The 12947-nt window shown below is 37.5% G+C and overlaps 1 protein-coding gene across 2 annotated transcripts in view; it reads left to right on the forward strand.

The window, feature by feature from the left end:
• The window catches only part of MBTPS2 (membrane bound transcription factor peptidase, site 2), a 36138-nt gene that overhangs the window by 4456 nt on the left and 18735 nt on the right, over positions 1 to 12947 (forward strand). For both annotated transcript variants that reach the window (XR_010072163.1, XM_063343065.1), the window contains exons 2-6: positions 1230 to 1378; positions 3095 to 3233; positions 5962 to 6065; positions 8427 to 8554; positions 12362 to 12480. Coding sequence is in view for 1 of the 2 variants with exons in the window: in XM_063343065.1 (XP_063199135.1) it covers positions 1230 to 1378; positions 3095 to 3233; positions 5962 to 6065; positions 8427 to 8554; positions 12362 to 12480 (639 nt within the window). In the remaining variant the exon portion in view is untranslated. The remainder of the gene's footprint in view (positions 1 to 1229; positions 1379 to 3094; positions 3234 to 5961; positions 6066 to 8426; positions 8555 to 12361; positions 12481 to 12947) is intronic.

Raw genomic sequence — 12947 nt, forward strand, 5'->3', positions numbered from 1 at the left:
TCCTCAGAGCCTTCTTTTCTCCAGACTGAACGACCCCAACTCTCTCAGCCTGTCCTCATAGGAGAGGTGCTCCAGCCCCTCTCATCATCCTCGTGGCCCTTCTGTGGATACGTTCCAGCACGTCTATAACTTTCTTGTAGTAGGGGCTCCAGAGCTGGATGCAGTACTCCAGGTGGGGTCTCACCAGAGTGGAGTAGAGGGGGAGAATCACCTCCCTCGACCTGCTGGCCATGCTTCTCCTGATGCAGCCCAGGATACGATTGGTGAAATAGGTGATAAATGAATGATGACCTGAATAAATGGGTCTCGTGTCTGAGGAAAATTGTTACTTGAAATAAATTTTTAGTGTTCAAATTCTAATTAATTCAACAAAATGAGAAAAGCTATGAACATAGTTGTGCAAGATGAGATTGTCATCCCCACCACCACCGCGGCAGGACAGGAGGAATGCAAGGAACTTGGCAAGTTCTAAATTTGTTTAAAGAACCACGGACGACAGCCAGAAACTTGTGAAGCTCCTCTTGTGGGGAGAGAGAATGGAGCCTGTTGTGAACAACGCATTCCCGATGTCTTCAGTATGTGCTGCTGCTCATAGGGAAACCCGGGAGCAATGCTTCAGGTCAGACATCTCTGAAGACTTGTCTGGATTATGTCAGAGACACTCCTGCCTTGGGAACTGCCCGAAGTCAGAAGGCTCAAAGCTCTGGTGTGCTTTTCCTGAGCTGTGGGGTTCCTCTTTCACCTCCAAGGAAAGCATTCCTTCAGTTGGGTTTCTGATACTAGCTTTCATCAAGCAGGCTGAGTAAAGCCTATTGAGAAGACAAGCACCGTATAATATATAGCAGCAATTGCAAAACTACATCTATTGGTCTATTGTATCAGATAATACTGCAGATAAGTATTAATCATATAGTTTATAGGTCACATTTCCCATAAAAGAAAATCTTTGGAACCACTAGGAAGGCATTCTGTCAGTATCTTGAAATGATGGGGAATTATCATAGTGAAGTCCCTGTTGTAATACAGGTTTATAATTTTAAATTCCTTCTGGCTTTTTGTTAGCATGATCAAATATTTCAGAGTCTCTTTAGGCATAGTCTCTGTGTTTGAAAAGTAGACCTTATTTTTACCCTTACAAAAGGGTATCCAGAGTACTGATCCGTATCTTACATTTACTGCAGAATCTTCCCAGAAGTTTTTTGTTAAACTAATTTTCCATTGTTTTGCAGTCATCCAGCTCTTTGAAGGCATCTTATGAAGACTGGCTGCTGACGTACAGCTTGAGCGTCTCTCCTTTTCACATACGATGGCAAACAGCTGTCTTCAACCGCCAGTTCTACAACTGGGGGAGATGGAAACCCAGATTTCTGTATTTATGGTATCAATTCAGGACTTTTCCTTTTCTGTCAAATACAAAGTCAACAACTTAACCACATCTGTGCCTTTCAGCCTTAAAAGTGCATTAGATAGATGTGGTTATTTCACTGGGCTAATGATAACACCAAACTAGCGTGGTTGTGATAATTGTTCTGTGCCAGTATAAGTCTTCCTCCTCTACTAAAAAATACATAGCTGTAATATAGGTTGCATATTGAGATGCTATAAAACTAGAAATCTGTATTTTTCCCTATGGTTTGAACTGTACATAGTTTAAACTTTAGAGTACAGCTTACGTGTAATACTGCATACAGAAGTAGGTCTGAAAGCAGCTTCTCGTATCCTAGAGCTGTCCGTCACTGTACACTGAGCCCTCTCCTGATCCCTAGAGTTTACAAAGTATTCAAAGATAGTTGTGTCCCTGTTGTCAGTCATTGCCCAGACATTCAGCACTTATACATGCTTAGAAGTTCATTGCTCACCTTCTGTCTTTTATCTGCTGGCACCTCTCCCTGCTAAGATTGCACAGTAAATTACAGATTGGGTAAATAAGCAGGATGGTTTGTATGGGTGCTCCTGGACTGGTTTAGAAAATTATTGCTCCGTTGCCTTCCTAGCATTACTTTATATCTGCTCTGAAAACATAAAGCGAATAAGGTTTGAATTTCTTTTCATTTCCTGTATTGCTACCCTCAGTGAGATAGTAATAAGAGGTCTGCTTCATATTGGTTTCTCTCCTATGTAATGATTGTACTATTTCAATTTGAAATAGTTCTATATCAATCACAATTTTTTAATGGGTATAATTTATTACAGTATAATGTTTCCACCAGTCTCTTTAATTAACATTACAAGTACATGGCGCTTAAAATAAATCTACTAATTCCCAGTGAGCTTCATTAAGGATGATAAGAGAACAGTTATGCTATTGTGAGAGGAAGAAGGACTGTTAGTGAATTGTAGTGTTTTAGCTAGAAAATAAACTTTATCACATCCTTCAACTATTGAACAGTGTAAAATAATAATAATAATGCTGAATAAAAATTCATCACTAGGTGGACTGACATAAATTGAAATTAGTTGCAACACTGATTTTAATGAAAAATAAATTGGTTAGAAGAACAATGTGTTTTAAGAGATTGAATTTAATCTGGTCTTGCAATTGTACATTTTAGTTGTTCTTCTTTAAAAAAGGTTGAGTCTCCTTTATTGTTCTTTAGAACTTTTTATTGTTTGTGAGGAAGATGCAAAATTTATTGAAAAAGCTTACATAAATAAATATATTGTGCTACCCCATCATTTGATCCATGTCTCTAAATACGTAATGATGTGGTGCAACACAGTAAGTTATACATTGTTAATTATATTTTTGTATTCATAGCTGATGGCGAGTTTCCTGTATGGGGTAACTGAATAAAATTTAGAATGTGTAAGAACAACATAAAAATATTTGAAAATTAATCAGGATGTGGTTTGGATACAAAACATTTATTAAACAAGGAAAATATTATATGTTATTAGTATATGTTATTGTTATTAGTTTCCTTTAGCTAATGTTTTTGTACTGGATTTTTGATACAGGAATGGTAGTAGCATCGGATACGTTTTGCCCTATGAGTTTGCTGTGCTAAATTGCACTAAAGCAGTTACATGTCCAGAGAATATACCCTATATTCTTGCAGCTATGCATTGCTAAACTATTTGCTTCTCTTTGCAGGTTCAGCATAGGAATGGTGTTTGGTATAGTTGCCATGTTTGGCTCTGTTATTCTTCTCGGAAAGACACTGATGCAAACACTGACACAGATGCTCACCGAGGCACCGAAAGCCCAGAATGATCGTATGCTGCAAGTTGTTGTAAGTATTCTCTCCTCAGGTCTTTATTTGAGAGGTGTGAACTGATCTTAACCAGCTTCTTGATGGGGTATGTGATGCTTAAATCCTGCCATGCAAAAATAACCTAATTGCTGATATTCATCTACATAAAAATTTGCTGGTTTGTTTAAAAATGGGGAGGGGAGTGTAGGTAGTAAAAGAGGGGAAGGCAAATGAAGGCAAACATCTTGAAGAGTTTATATTAAAAATTCTCAGGCGTGAGAACTGGCTAGTAATTTTGAAAAGCCTTAAATTATCATAGTACTAAGAATACAAAACAGAGCTAAGGATTTGCCTCCTCTGAGCTGTGCAATGTAGAGGCACTGGTGGCCTTAAAGTTTGCAGAGCAAATCCGTAATCCACAAGAAGAGAGTTCTATTTCATTTATTACAAAACATCAGGGGAAAAGGAAAGAAGCATTAAGAGCTTTGTGTGACAGTGGAAGCAAAGATTCATTAGTGAGGAGGTGGCATATTTTTTGATTGTTCAAGGACTTAGGCTCTAATTTACAGTGTTTAATTGAAAGTTCTGTTTCTGGCAGTATCTAGTCAAAGGCCTAACAACAATGTATTTGATTGTTTTATGGATTTCTCATGCTGGACAATATATTGTATGATTTTGGAAAGGAATGTATTCTACAGAATGAGAGATATTGCAAATACTGTCTTTTTTTATTTCTACAAGAGGCAATAATGGAAGAACTGACATTGCCCTTACAACAGTTTTAACCTGGAAGGATTCCTGGCCACCCTTATTTACCCAAGCATGCTAACTGGCCAAAATGTATAGTCATTTTCCAGAAATGCAGAAAGTCCTATGAGATTGCTTTGCTGTCTGCTGCATGGTTTAGAGCCGGGATGCCCAACCATTTTACGCTTTTTTAAATACTCAGCTAGTCTAGTGAACAGAAGTTGGGAATTGTGTGCTGCTATGATAGGCCTTCCCGTAAGTGCTAAACTGACCGCGTGCAGCTAGACGTAAAAAATTGCAGAAGTGCAGGAATCCTGATCATTATCACGTGCCATAAACTCAGTGCCTTTGGGATGATTTGGGTCTGTTCGACACATGCAGGGTGAATATAGCAAATGCAGTATGTGTTGGCAAAAGCAGGCAATGAGACCTGGGAGAGAACTGCTGGTACTGCCACTGCGGTCACCCAGTCCACCGCCTGCTCCTGAATTATCTCCAGAAGCAGACAGGAGTGGGCAGTCTGTGCATCCAGTAGAGCACAAGTTGAACACAAGACATGCTGACTGTCCTCCCACGCACCCGGAGCAGAGGGCCACTGTCAAGGCCAGTTAACTGGTGCATTAGTGCCACCAGCTGATGCTGTTATACAAGCAGTGAATGCTTAACGAATGAAGAGCAGCTGTCTTCATACAGCGAGGTTCGATAGTCATGCCAGTTAAGATAAATATCTCGGTCATGATCACAATCTGGACAGAATTTGTGGAATGATTCAGTTTAACATTAATGAAAACAGTCTTTTGAAGGATTTATTTTACCTAGGTTGTCTCACCAACCTATTGTAGAGTTCTGCTGCATGGGAAGGTGAATGCATATAATTGAGGAATGTGCAGGACTGAATGAAGGTGGGATCAGATGGGATCTGTTCAGTTGGATCTGCAGCCTTTTGTGTCACACAAGGGTAGTTTCTAGAGAGTCCTATAGACAGGCCAGGAATTTTTGCCCATAGCTGCTGGATTGCAATTCAGACTGTGTTCACATCAGCTGTTAGTGACTGTACTGGAGTGCGCCCTGCTTTGGGCCGGGAGAGCTGTGGAGCAGACAGGAGAACTGTCCCAGGGCAAGCAGCAGAAGCAGCCTCATCATCCCACTGCAGCATGGCCAATGAGCAGGGACAACAGGAACTGAGCAGGAGGAAAGTCCATCAGGAGGAAAGAGGGGATGGTTGCTCATTCCCTGACTTGTGACTGGTTTGAAGCCGGTCTGGAAGGAGTGACTGGTGCAATGAAGGACTTGGGGAGTGGTGGGAATCCACCACCACAGGTGGAATGTAAGGGGCCTGCATATTGTGTCTTACATAAATTAAAATAGCGTACTCATTTCAAGTGCTTCTTTTTTAGCCATATGTAGACTGGCAAAACTTGAGCAATAGATAAAAGTTAGCCTTTTTTGACCTTGTAAATTTGGGATAGTCTCATGATTTGGATAGGGAGAGAGAAGGGAGACTGGCAGTTCCAATGGTAGGCTCATTTTTTTGAACTTTGAAGCCTTACAGTGCTTTAAGTGCCATACAATTTTTTTTTTATTTTTTTTTTTGAGGGGTGGATCTTCTCTATAGCTGCATGATTGGCTGCAGGAAATTGTAAACCAATGCTCACAGTTGCCAAGCCTGTCTCATTTGAGTGGAAGTCTGTGTACATTTTTATAAACTTCTCGAGCTTAATATAGAGTAGGACACATTTGGTCAGGGCTGTGGGGAATAAGTAGGGCAGGGAGAAGGCATTTGCGCCTGGAGAGCTTTTCAGTCTTCAACAAAAGAATAAATACTTAATATATTTTAAAATACATTGACAAAATTGTGAGAAGAGGTACAAACTGATAGTGCTGTGTGAGAATGGCCCCTCTTCTGTTGTGGGTCTGAAGAAGCTGAGTGAGAGCAGCATGCTTAGGGGCACAGTGATTCGTCTTTGTACTTCTTGATTTCCTCCTGTGTTTTGTTTTGTTGTCATGCCCGCATCAACAGGTGCCTGGTGTAAATTTGCCCGTCAGCCAGCTGACCTATTTCTTCTCTGCAATCCTCATCAGTGGTGTGATACATGAAGTCGGCCATGGTGTGGCAGCTATTCGGTAATACAAATTACTTCTCTCTTACTATGTGCCAGCAAAGCCTAGTATTCCAGTTGCAGTTGGATGACTGCAAATTCCTAGTATTTGGAAAGGTGTACGATTAAGGGTAGAGGTTTAATACACTGTTTATTCAACAGACCACGAAAAAGGACTTCTTCTTTGCGAAATATATCACACTGCATCAGGTTTAAAATAATACTTCTTTTAAGTGCTCCTGGTTTTCAGACAGTCATTGCATTTCTGCAGCTGTGGCACTTGAAGGGGACCCATGCGCTGTTGTACTATGCTGCTTTAAAATAGATTATAAACTGATTTGTTTAAACATAGCTTGTGAAGTAGTGTACAAACAAGCTGAAGCAGTAACTTAGTCAAATGTGATTTGCCCCTGCTAATCTCAGTGTTGTGTTAATTTTGGTCAAATATGATATTTTTAATGTCACTTAACCACAATGATTACAAAAAAGTTATTTGACATGGTTAGTCACTACTGTTAAATGACGCTCTAGCATAAGAGGGTTAAGTGGTGGTTACTGGGACTGACATTCAAACGTTCTCTGCATTTCTCGTGGACATCATCATTATCTGCCCCATGAGCATGAAGGCTTAAGTTGTTTCTCTGATTTTCTTGAGTGTAGGGAGTCATAACTGCATCTTAACCCATTACTGCCTTTTTTATATCCCCAAAAGTTCTCAATTAAAGGGGTGGTTTGGGACCCTCTGTGTTTCATATGCTCTGTTTGTCTTTCACCTTTTTTCTGCTAATATTCACAGGGATTTTTCTGTGGAGGATGAAGCTCTTGCTCAACCCACCACAGGAAGAAGCAGCAAAACTTCCTTTTTGTTATATAGTGTTTTCACATGCTGCTGGCTAACTGCAGAGAAGCCAGGAGTAACTCTAGAGCTTTTTTTAAGCAGAATGAATAATTCTTATACCTTAGTGGTGTGATATATTCATTCACGATCTGGAGCAAAGGCTCTGAATATTCAAGTTGGCATTATGTCTTTGTCAAAAAATTGATTCCCAGCTCTTTCCAGGGGGAAATTTTTTTTGCCCACTGTCCATTGCTGTTGATGCTGCTGTTTTCTGCTTGACTGACTTTTTTTTCTTCTAGCAAAGGTTGGGTCTACAGTGCTGTTATGGTCAATCCTCAGGGTTTACGCTTCACTAAATAGCCGCGCTGGGGACAAATTTTATTATTCTGGGAAATCACTTTGACTCCCTAAAATCTAATACCCTCTCGCCAACTTAGTTCAAGATAGTATTGGCTGTGAACTACAAGAGCTTAAAGTATTTAAGCCTTAGCTTAGTCAAGGCTGGTGCCAAAAAAGCCTTTTTCTTCTTCCCTCTGTACCTCCTACCCAAGCCATGAAATCATGTATAGGCATTAGACTGCCCATTAGTAACCAGTAGCATGAGCAGGTCTGATGAGTTAACTCCAGGGAATTTCTGTATTACTTCATTCTGATTAATTTTATATAATTCTGTGTCGTCTTTTATTGTGTATGCACAATAAATAAATAAATGTAAGTAAATAAAATGCTGTGCCCAATATCAGTAAAGATGCTGGATTAGCTGATTCTTGCCTGGTTTGTCTTGGAAGACGATTGTCTTGGGATAATAACTGGAACGTAATTGTCTTGGAACATGATTGTCATGCCTCTACAAGTCCCTTAGGAAATTTCTAGCTTCATAAAACCTTTACATAGTTATTACAAAAAGTGCCATTTAAGAGCAATTGTAAAACTTCGGAAAAAAATATATTATCTATATGATAGGGTCAGCTACCAATATATTTAAATAGCATTTGTCCTTTTAACGTCTTGACTTGTTTTCATCTTCTTCAGATGACATTTCTCTCATTTTTGTTAGTTTACATTTTACTCTAAATTTCATTTGGGAGAAACAGAGAAATGATAAATTCCACAAATCCGTAAGTGTACCTTAAAAGGAAAGTGGTTGCTTCTTCCAGATAATTTTTCATAGATTATTTTGCAACTGCATCCTCCAGACTGCCATTTTTTTACTGAAGAGATCCCCCAAATGCTAAAATATACGTTAACTTGAAAGTAGAGTTTTTTTAAAAGTATTTTATGTGTTACTGTTAAAAGGAGGCAGAAAAGAAGATGAATTTATCCTTTGTTTTTTACCAGGCTTTTTTGGTTAAAGGTGGTATCTACTGCAGAAAACATTCTTTAGCTTAATTATCTTCCAATTATTATGAAGGATTATGAAAAATAAGTTCGTTTTATAATTTTAGTTTTTCTTGTTGTCAAAAATATGTGTGCTGTGTAGAATCTCTCCGTTTTTCATTTGTTTGCAGTAACACCATTTCATTTCATTTTTCTTTTCTTCTTTTTAAGAGAACAAGTACGATTTAATGGATTTGGGATTTTTATCTTCATTGTCTATCCTGGAGCATTTGTTGATCTCTTCACAACTCACTTGCAACTTATATCTCCAGTCCAGCAATTAAGGATATTTTGTGCAGGTAATAGTTCGTGCTTTTTTATTAAATCTTTTCTTAGCACAGTTACTTATTCTACAGGCATCATTTGTGAATCCTTGATGGAGGACTGAAAGTTTAAAATGAAGAAGTACAAAAGCTTGTCTTTACCTAGAGGTCGTCCATCTGTTCGGGACCTAAATTGTGATTTCAGAAAATCATTTGATCATTCCTGTCCATAGTGTGCTGTTTTCTGGAGGAGAGACGTCAGTTTCTTGGAGTTTAAATGAGTACCAGTTTCCTGTCATGAAAAATGTTATTATATCCTAGATCTGATTCAGAATAGTCAAAAATTCCAGTTGTATGGTTGGGGAAAAAATGTGGTTTCCGACCTTCCTCTCTCATTAGAAAAAGCTCTTACACCAGCTCAGGTGCAGAAGTTCCTCTGGGGTTTTGGGGTGGGTTTTTTTGTTTGTTTTTTGCATATTATATGGCCCAAGTAGCAAATCCTTGGAGCACACAAGCTGGAAAATACTCAGCCAGAAGAGTGGTGGTATGAGAACATGACTTGCTGTCACAGGTGAACACCCTTGAGCAATTCACTACCATTTTTCTGCAACAGGAGCAATCTATTATGTGATTTTTCACTAGTATTGTGAGTGATTTTCGGTGACGTGTGAATTATATACAGGTCACTGTGTTTTGATGTTGCCATCAGGAGAAAATAAAGGCTAAAACACAAACATCCAAAAAGAATCACAGTTTACGGCTCCAAATAACCTCCAAATGTTTTTGATTTGATGTTTTTTGAAGTGTCTGGCTACTGGGAAGTAGAGCCCAGTTGCTGTGGAAAGTTAGACTGAGACTGTGTTATGCTGCCCGGACCGTTTGTATTACTAATTTCTAGAGACAAAGGTGGTTCCCAAACTACGGAAGGGAAGATAGAAAAGCTAGTATCTTGGTTTAGTTCTTGATACTGATGATGTTCTATTGCAGGGGGCAGTATGATAGCAGCCAGGCTGTTGTAATGTTTAGATGCTAACATTATTTCTTGAATATTGTAACTAAAACATTATAAAGAGAGTTTTAGGCTGGGCATACAGAAGCCTTTAGCAAAGCATATTTTCAAACTTTCATAAATCGGGTAAATGATGATAAACGTTAGGTAAGTAAATATATCTATATTCTGAATACCCTAATGAACCAAAATCATTCACTGCAATAGGCTAACTTATGAAGCCCTGTTGCTCAAATTAATCAATTTCCATTTCCAGCTACTGTGAACAGAAGTGAAAGAGAAGACATACCAATTTTCAAAATGGGTTGCTTACATGCATTACTGAGAAATCATTTAGAAAAATAAAATTATAAGCTGTAATAGAAAATAATTGCTTGCATGTTCTTGATGACAAGCAAACACCTATAATACATTTTCATGTTTCTTTGGAAACCTGAAATAGGGGAATACAAGGTAGGAACAAGCATGTTGTGAGACTGGTTGGCATCAATGGCTTCTTATCAGTTAGGTATAACAAACGTATGCCTTTTTTGCAGCTAATGATAGGTACGTTTCAGAACTAGGATGTTTGATAATGATAAAATGTGATATTTAGTAAACTTGACTGAGTTTTTTCTTAATTGTCAGAGCAGTTGAATGAACCTATTCTCAGTGTTCTGAAGATCTGAGTTTACAGAAACATGCTTTCAGATTTTTGTGTGGCAGCTAAGTAAAAGAGCTAGAGTGGAGAATGACACCGAATATTCCTTTTGTAGTCCACCTATATTCTGGAGATTAAAGACTATATTTGTTGTACAGCAGATGGCATCGTGAGTTCAAGAATAGTGACTGAGTGTTCTTGTAAGACTTGTGATATTTTTAGCATTAATTCCACGCCTAGTAGATGAAAAGTGCTTCTGTGCAGCACTTTCTTGTAATTAGTTCAAACATTTGTATTATTTTTTGAGATCCTTTTTAATATGTTTTGTCTTGTCTTTAACAGAAAAATGAATTAAACATTTTAAAAATATTATTTTAAGGTGTTTTAAGGGTTGTGTAAGGTTTTTCTTTCTAAATATAAGGAATTAGGTATCCAAGGATGAGGCTGTTATAGCAAAATGAAATTGGTATACTCAGCAGTGTGCTTCTACAGATATTCTCATTTTGAGCCTGGTTATTTTTCTGTGGATCACCTGGGATGAATTTGAAGCCTTTCTATTTTAGACTTTTCTGCTATATTCCACACAGCATACTCTGTAGAATATGATATTAAGGCCCATGTTTTCTTAGCTGTTTCCTTGTCACCCTCTAGCAGTTCCATCACCTGTTTTTTTTTATTATTTTAAGGTTTGTTTTCAGTTTAGTCTTTCTATCGGCCACACTGTTACAAAGGTATTTTGTTTCTGTCTTAGTTTTTATCCTTTGTTAAGCTGAAAAAAATATTTTTAACATCAAAAAGTTAAAACAATAAAGTTAAAATACTTACTTAATACTTTTGATTTTGTTGCACTTGTGTGTGTGTATGCGCAGATATGTATGTGTGTGAGATAAAAAAGAACTGAATGTTGAACCGTTTCATCTATCTGGTTGCTTTTTAATGAAATGTGATTAAAAACTATAAAAAGAGAAATCACTTTAAGAAGCATTTACTAGTGGAAATGGCAACAAACCCTTAGTTAAAATACTCAAAAAATACTTCTCATTTCTGCATCATTAGAAACATAAAAGAAGATGAGGTGAAACATAGAGATAGCCAGGGGAAATAAGAGTCTGCCATGTGTTATGATTCCAGTACAAGAAAGATAAGTTTAATATGTTTTTACATGTATTTACTTCAGTTCTTGCCCTGTAACTGCACTGTAAATACAGAATCAAATCAAACCCCTCTTAACAAGATGAAGCACTGTAAGGAAATGAGGATCTTCAACATTGAAAAGTTTTCCTACATTGATCGTACAAAATGGTTGTCCAAGAACACAAATAAAATGAGTGAATTTGTATAGTCCTGGATATTGAAGGAAGCCAAATGTGTCTTATGATAGTGGTTCATTTCTTCCTATGGAGAACAGCATACTATAAAGAAGGCAGCTGCAAATATTTTGCCCAGAATAATTTGTCAGGAAATGCTGACTGCACAACTTAGTTTCTTGATGTGGTTTTAGGTCCAGATTTTCTTGTAAATGAAGCCTTTTTTGAAATAATTTTCTAAACTTGTTTGGCACATATACATGTAATTATTTTCATTGATACAATGGAGATAACCATGATAAATACTGAATTGCAACTACATTTCAAACATCTTGCTGACTAGGCAAGCAGTATTTATTCACATATTAAGCCCATTTATTAAGAATCTTAACTTCAACAGTTTATTGTGGTAGAAGGTGACATGCAATACATTTCAGTCCACTAGTTTTTTAATATTTATGTTTGATGACAACTCTACAGATAGAAACTGTAGTGTAATAATTGATTCAGAAGCACATTTTTTCTTTGGATTCTCTGCCCAGTTTTTCATCTGGATACTCTGTTACATGATGAAGTATCAATATGGTAGAATGACACCTTAAAAATAGACTTACCACTTCCCTGTCTTTTCTGGTAGTATAGTTCTCAGGGGCTCAGAGGCTTCTCTAAAACTCCCCTACAAAGTGACATCATAGAAACTTGAGTTTGTAAAGTAATATACATGTTCTTCCTTGGTACCTGTCTTCACAAATTAACTTTTCATCCATTCTTCAACTCATCATTTCAGGAAAGTTAATTAGAAGTTGGCTGGAGGATCTTGCATTTCAAAACCACCTTTTTGTTACTGGTGTTTATTTATGAACGTGATTTTTTTTCTTTCTTTTTAGGAGTGTGGCATAATTTTGTTCTTGGTGTTGCAAGTTTCATTGTTCTGTTACTGCTGCCAGCCATTCTTTTCCCTTTCTATTACACGGGTGTTGGGGCACTTGTCACTGAGGTTGCAGAGGTAAGAAAAGATCTGTACTGTTTTCATATTGTATGCTTTGTAACCTGAAACGTAAGGGTGTCTCTTATTATCACAATCAAATTTGGTCAGTGCAGCACTCTGCAGAATCTATTACGTTGCACTTTTTGTCTGCCTAAAGTATCCTTCTCAGTCTCATGTTTTTAGTATTAGTAAATGGAGGAACATAGCATGAATAATTATAGACTATCCAGCGTACTATAAAACTGTTTAGACATTTGAGATGAGTTTTCAGGCTTAATTTCAGGGTTTTTTTTAACTTCTTTTCAATATTGGCACCAAGTAAATCTACTGGAAACTGCATTATCATTCTAGTTATTGCTATCTGGTTTTAATGTTAAAGATTATTTTGAGCTGTTTTCCTTGCTTGTTTGGTCAGCTGGAAGCAAAGTAGAGATAGACTGCTGAGTTTCTGGCAAGGACTGATTTTTTTCCAACTTAATCAAATA

Source organism: Chroicocephalus ridibundus, chromosome 1, assembly GCF_963924245.1.
Source record: "Chroicocephalus ridibundus chromosome 1, bChrRid1.1, whole genome shotgun sequence".
Classification (NCBI taxonomy): domain Eukaryota; kingdom Metazoa; phylum Chordata; class Aves; order Charadriiformes; family Laridae; genus Chroicocephalus; species Chroicocephalus ridibundus.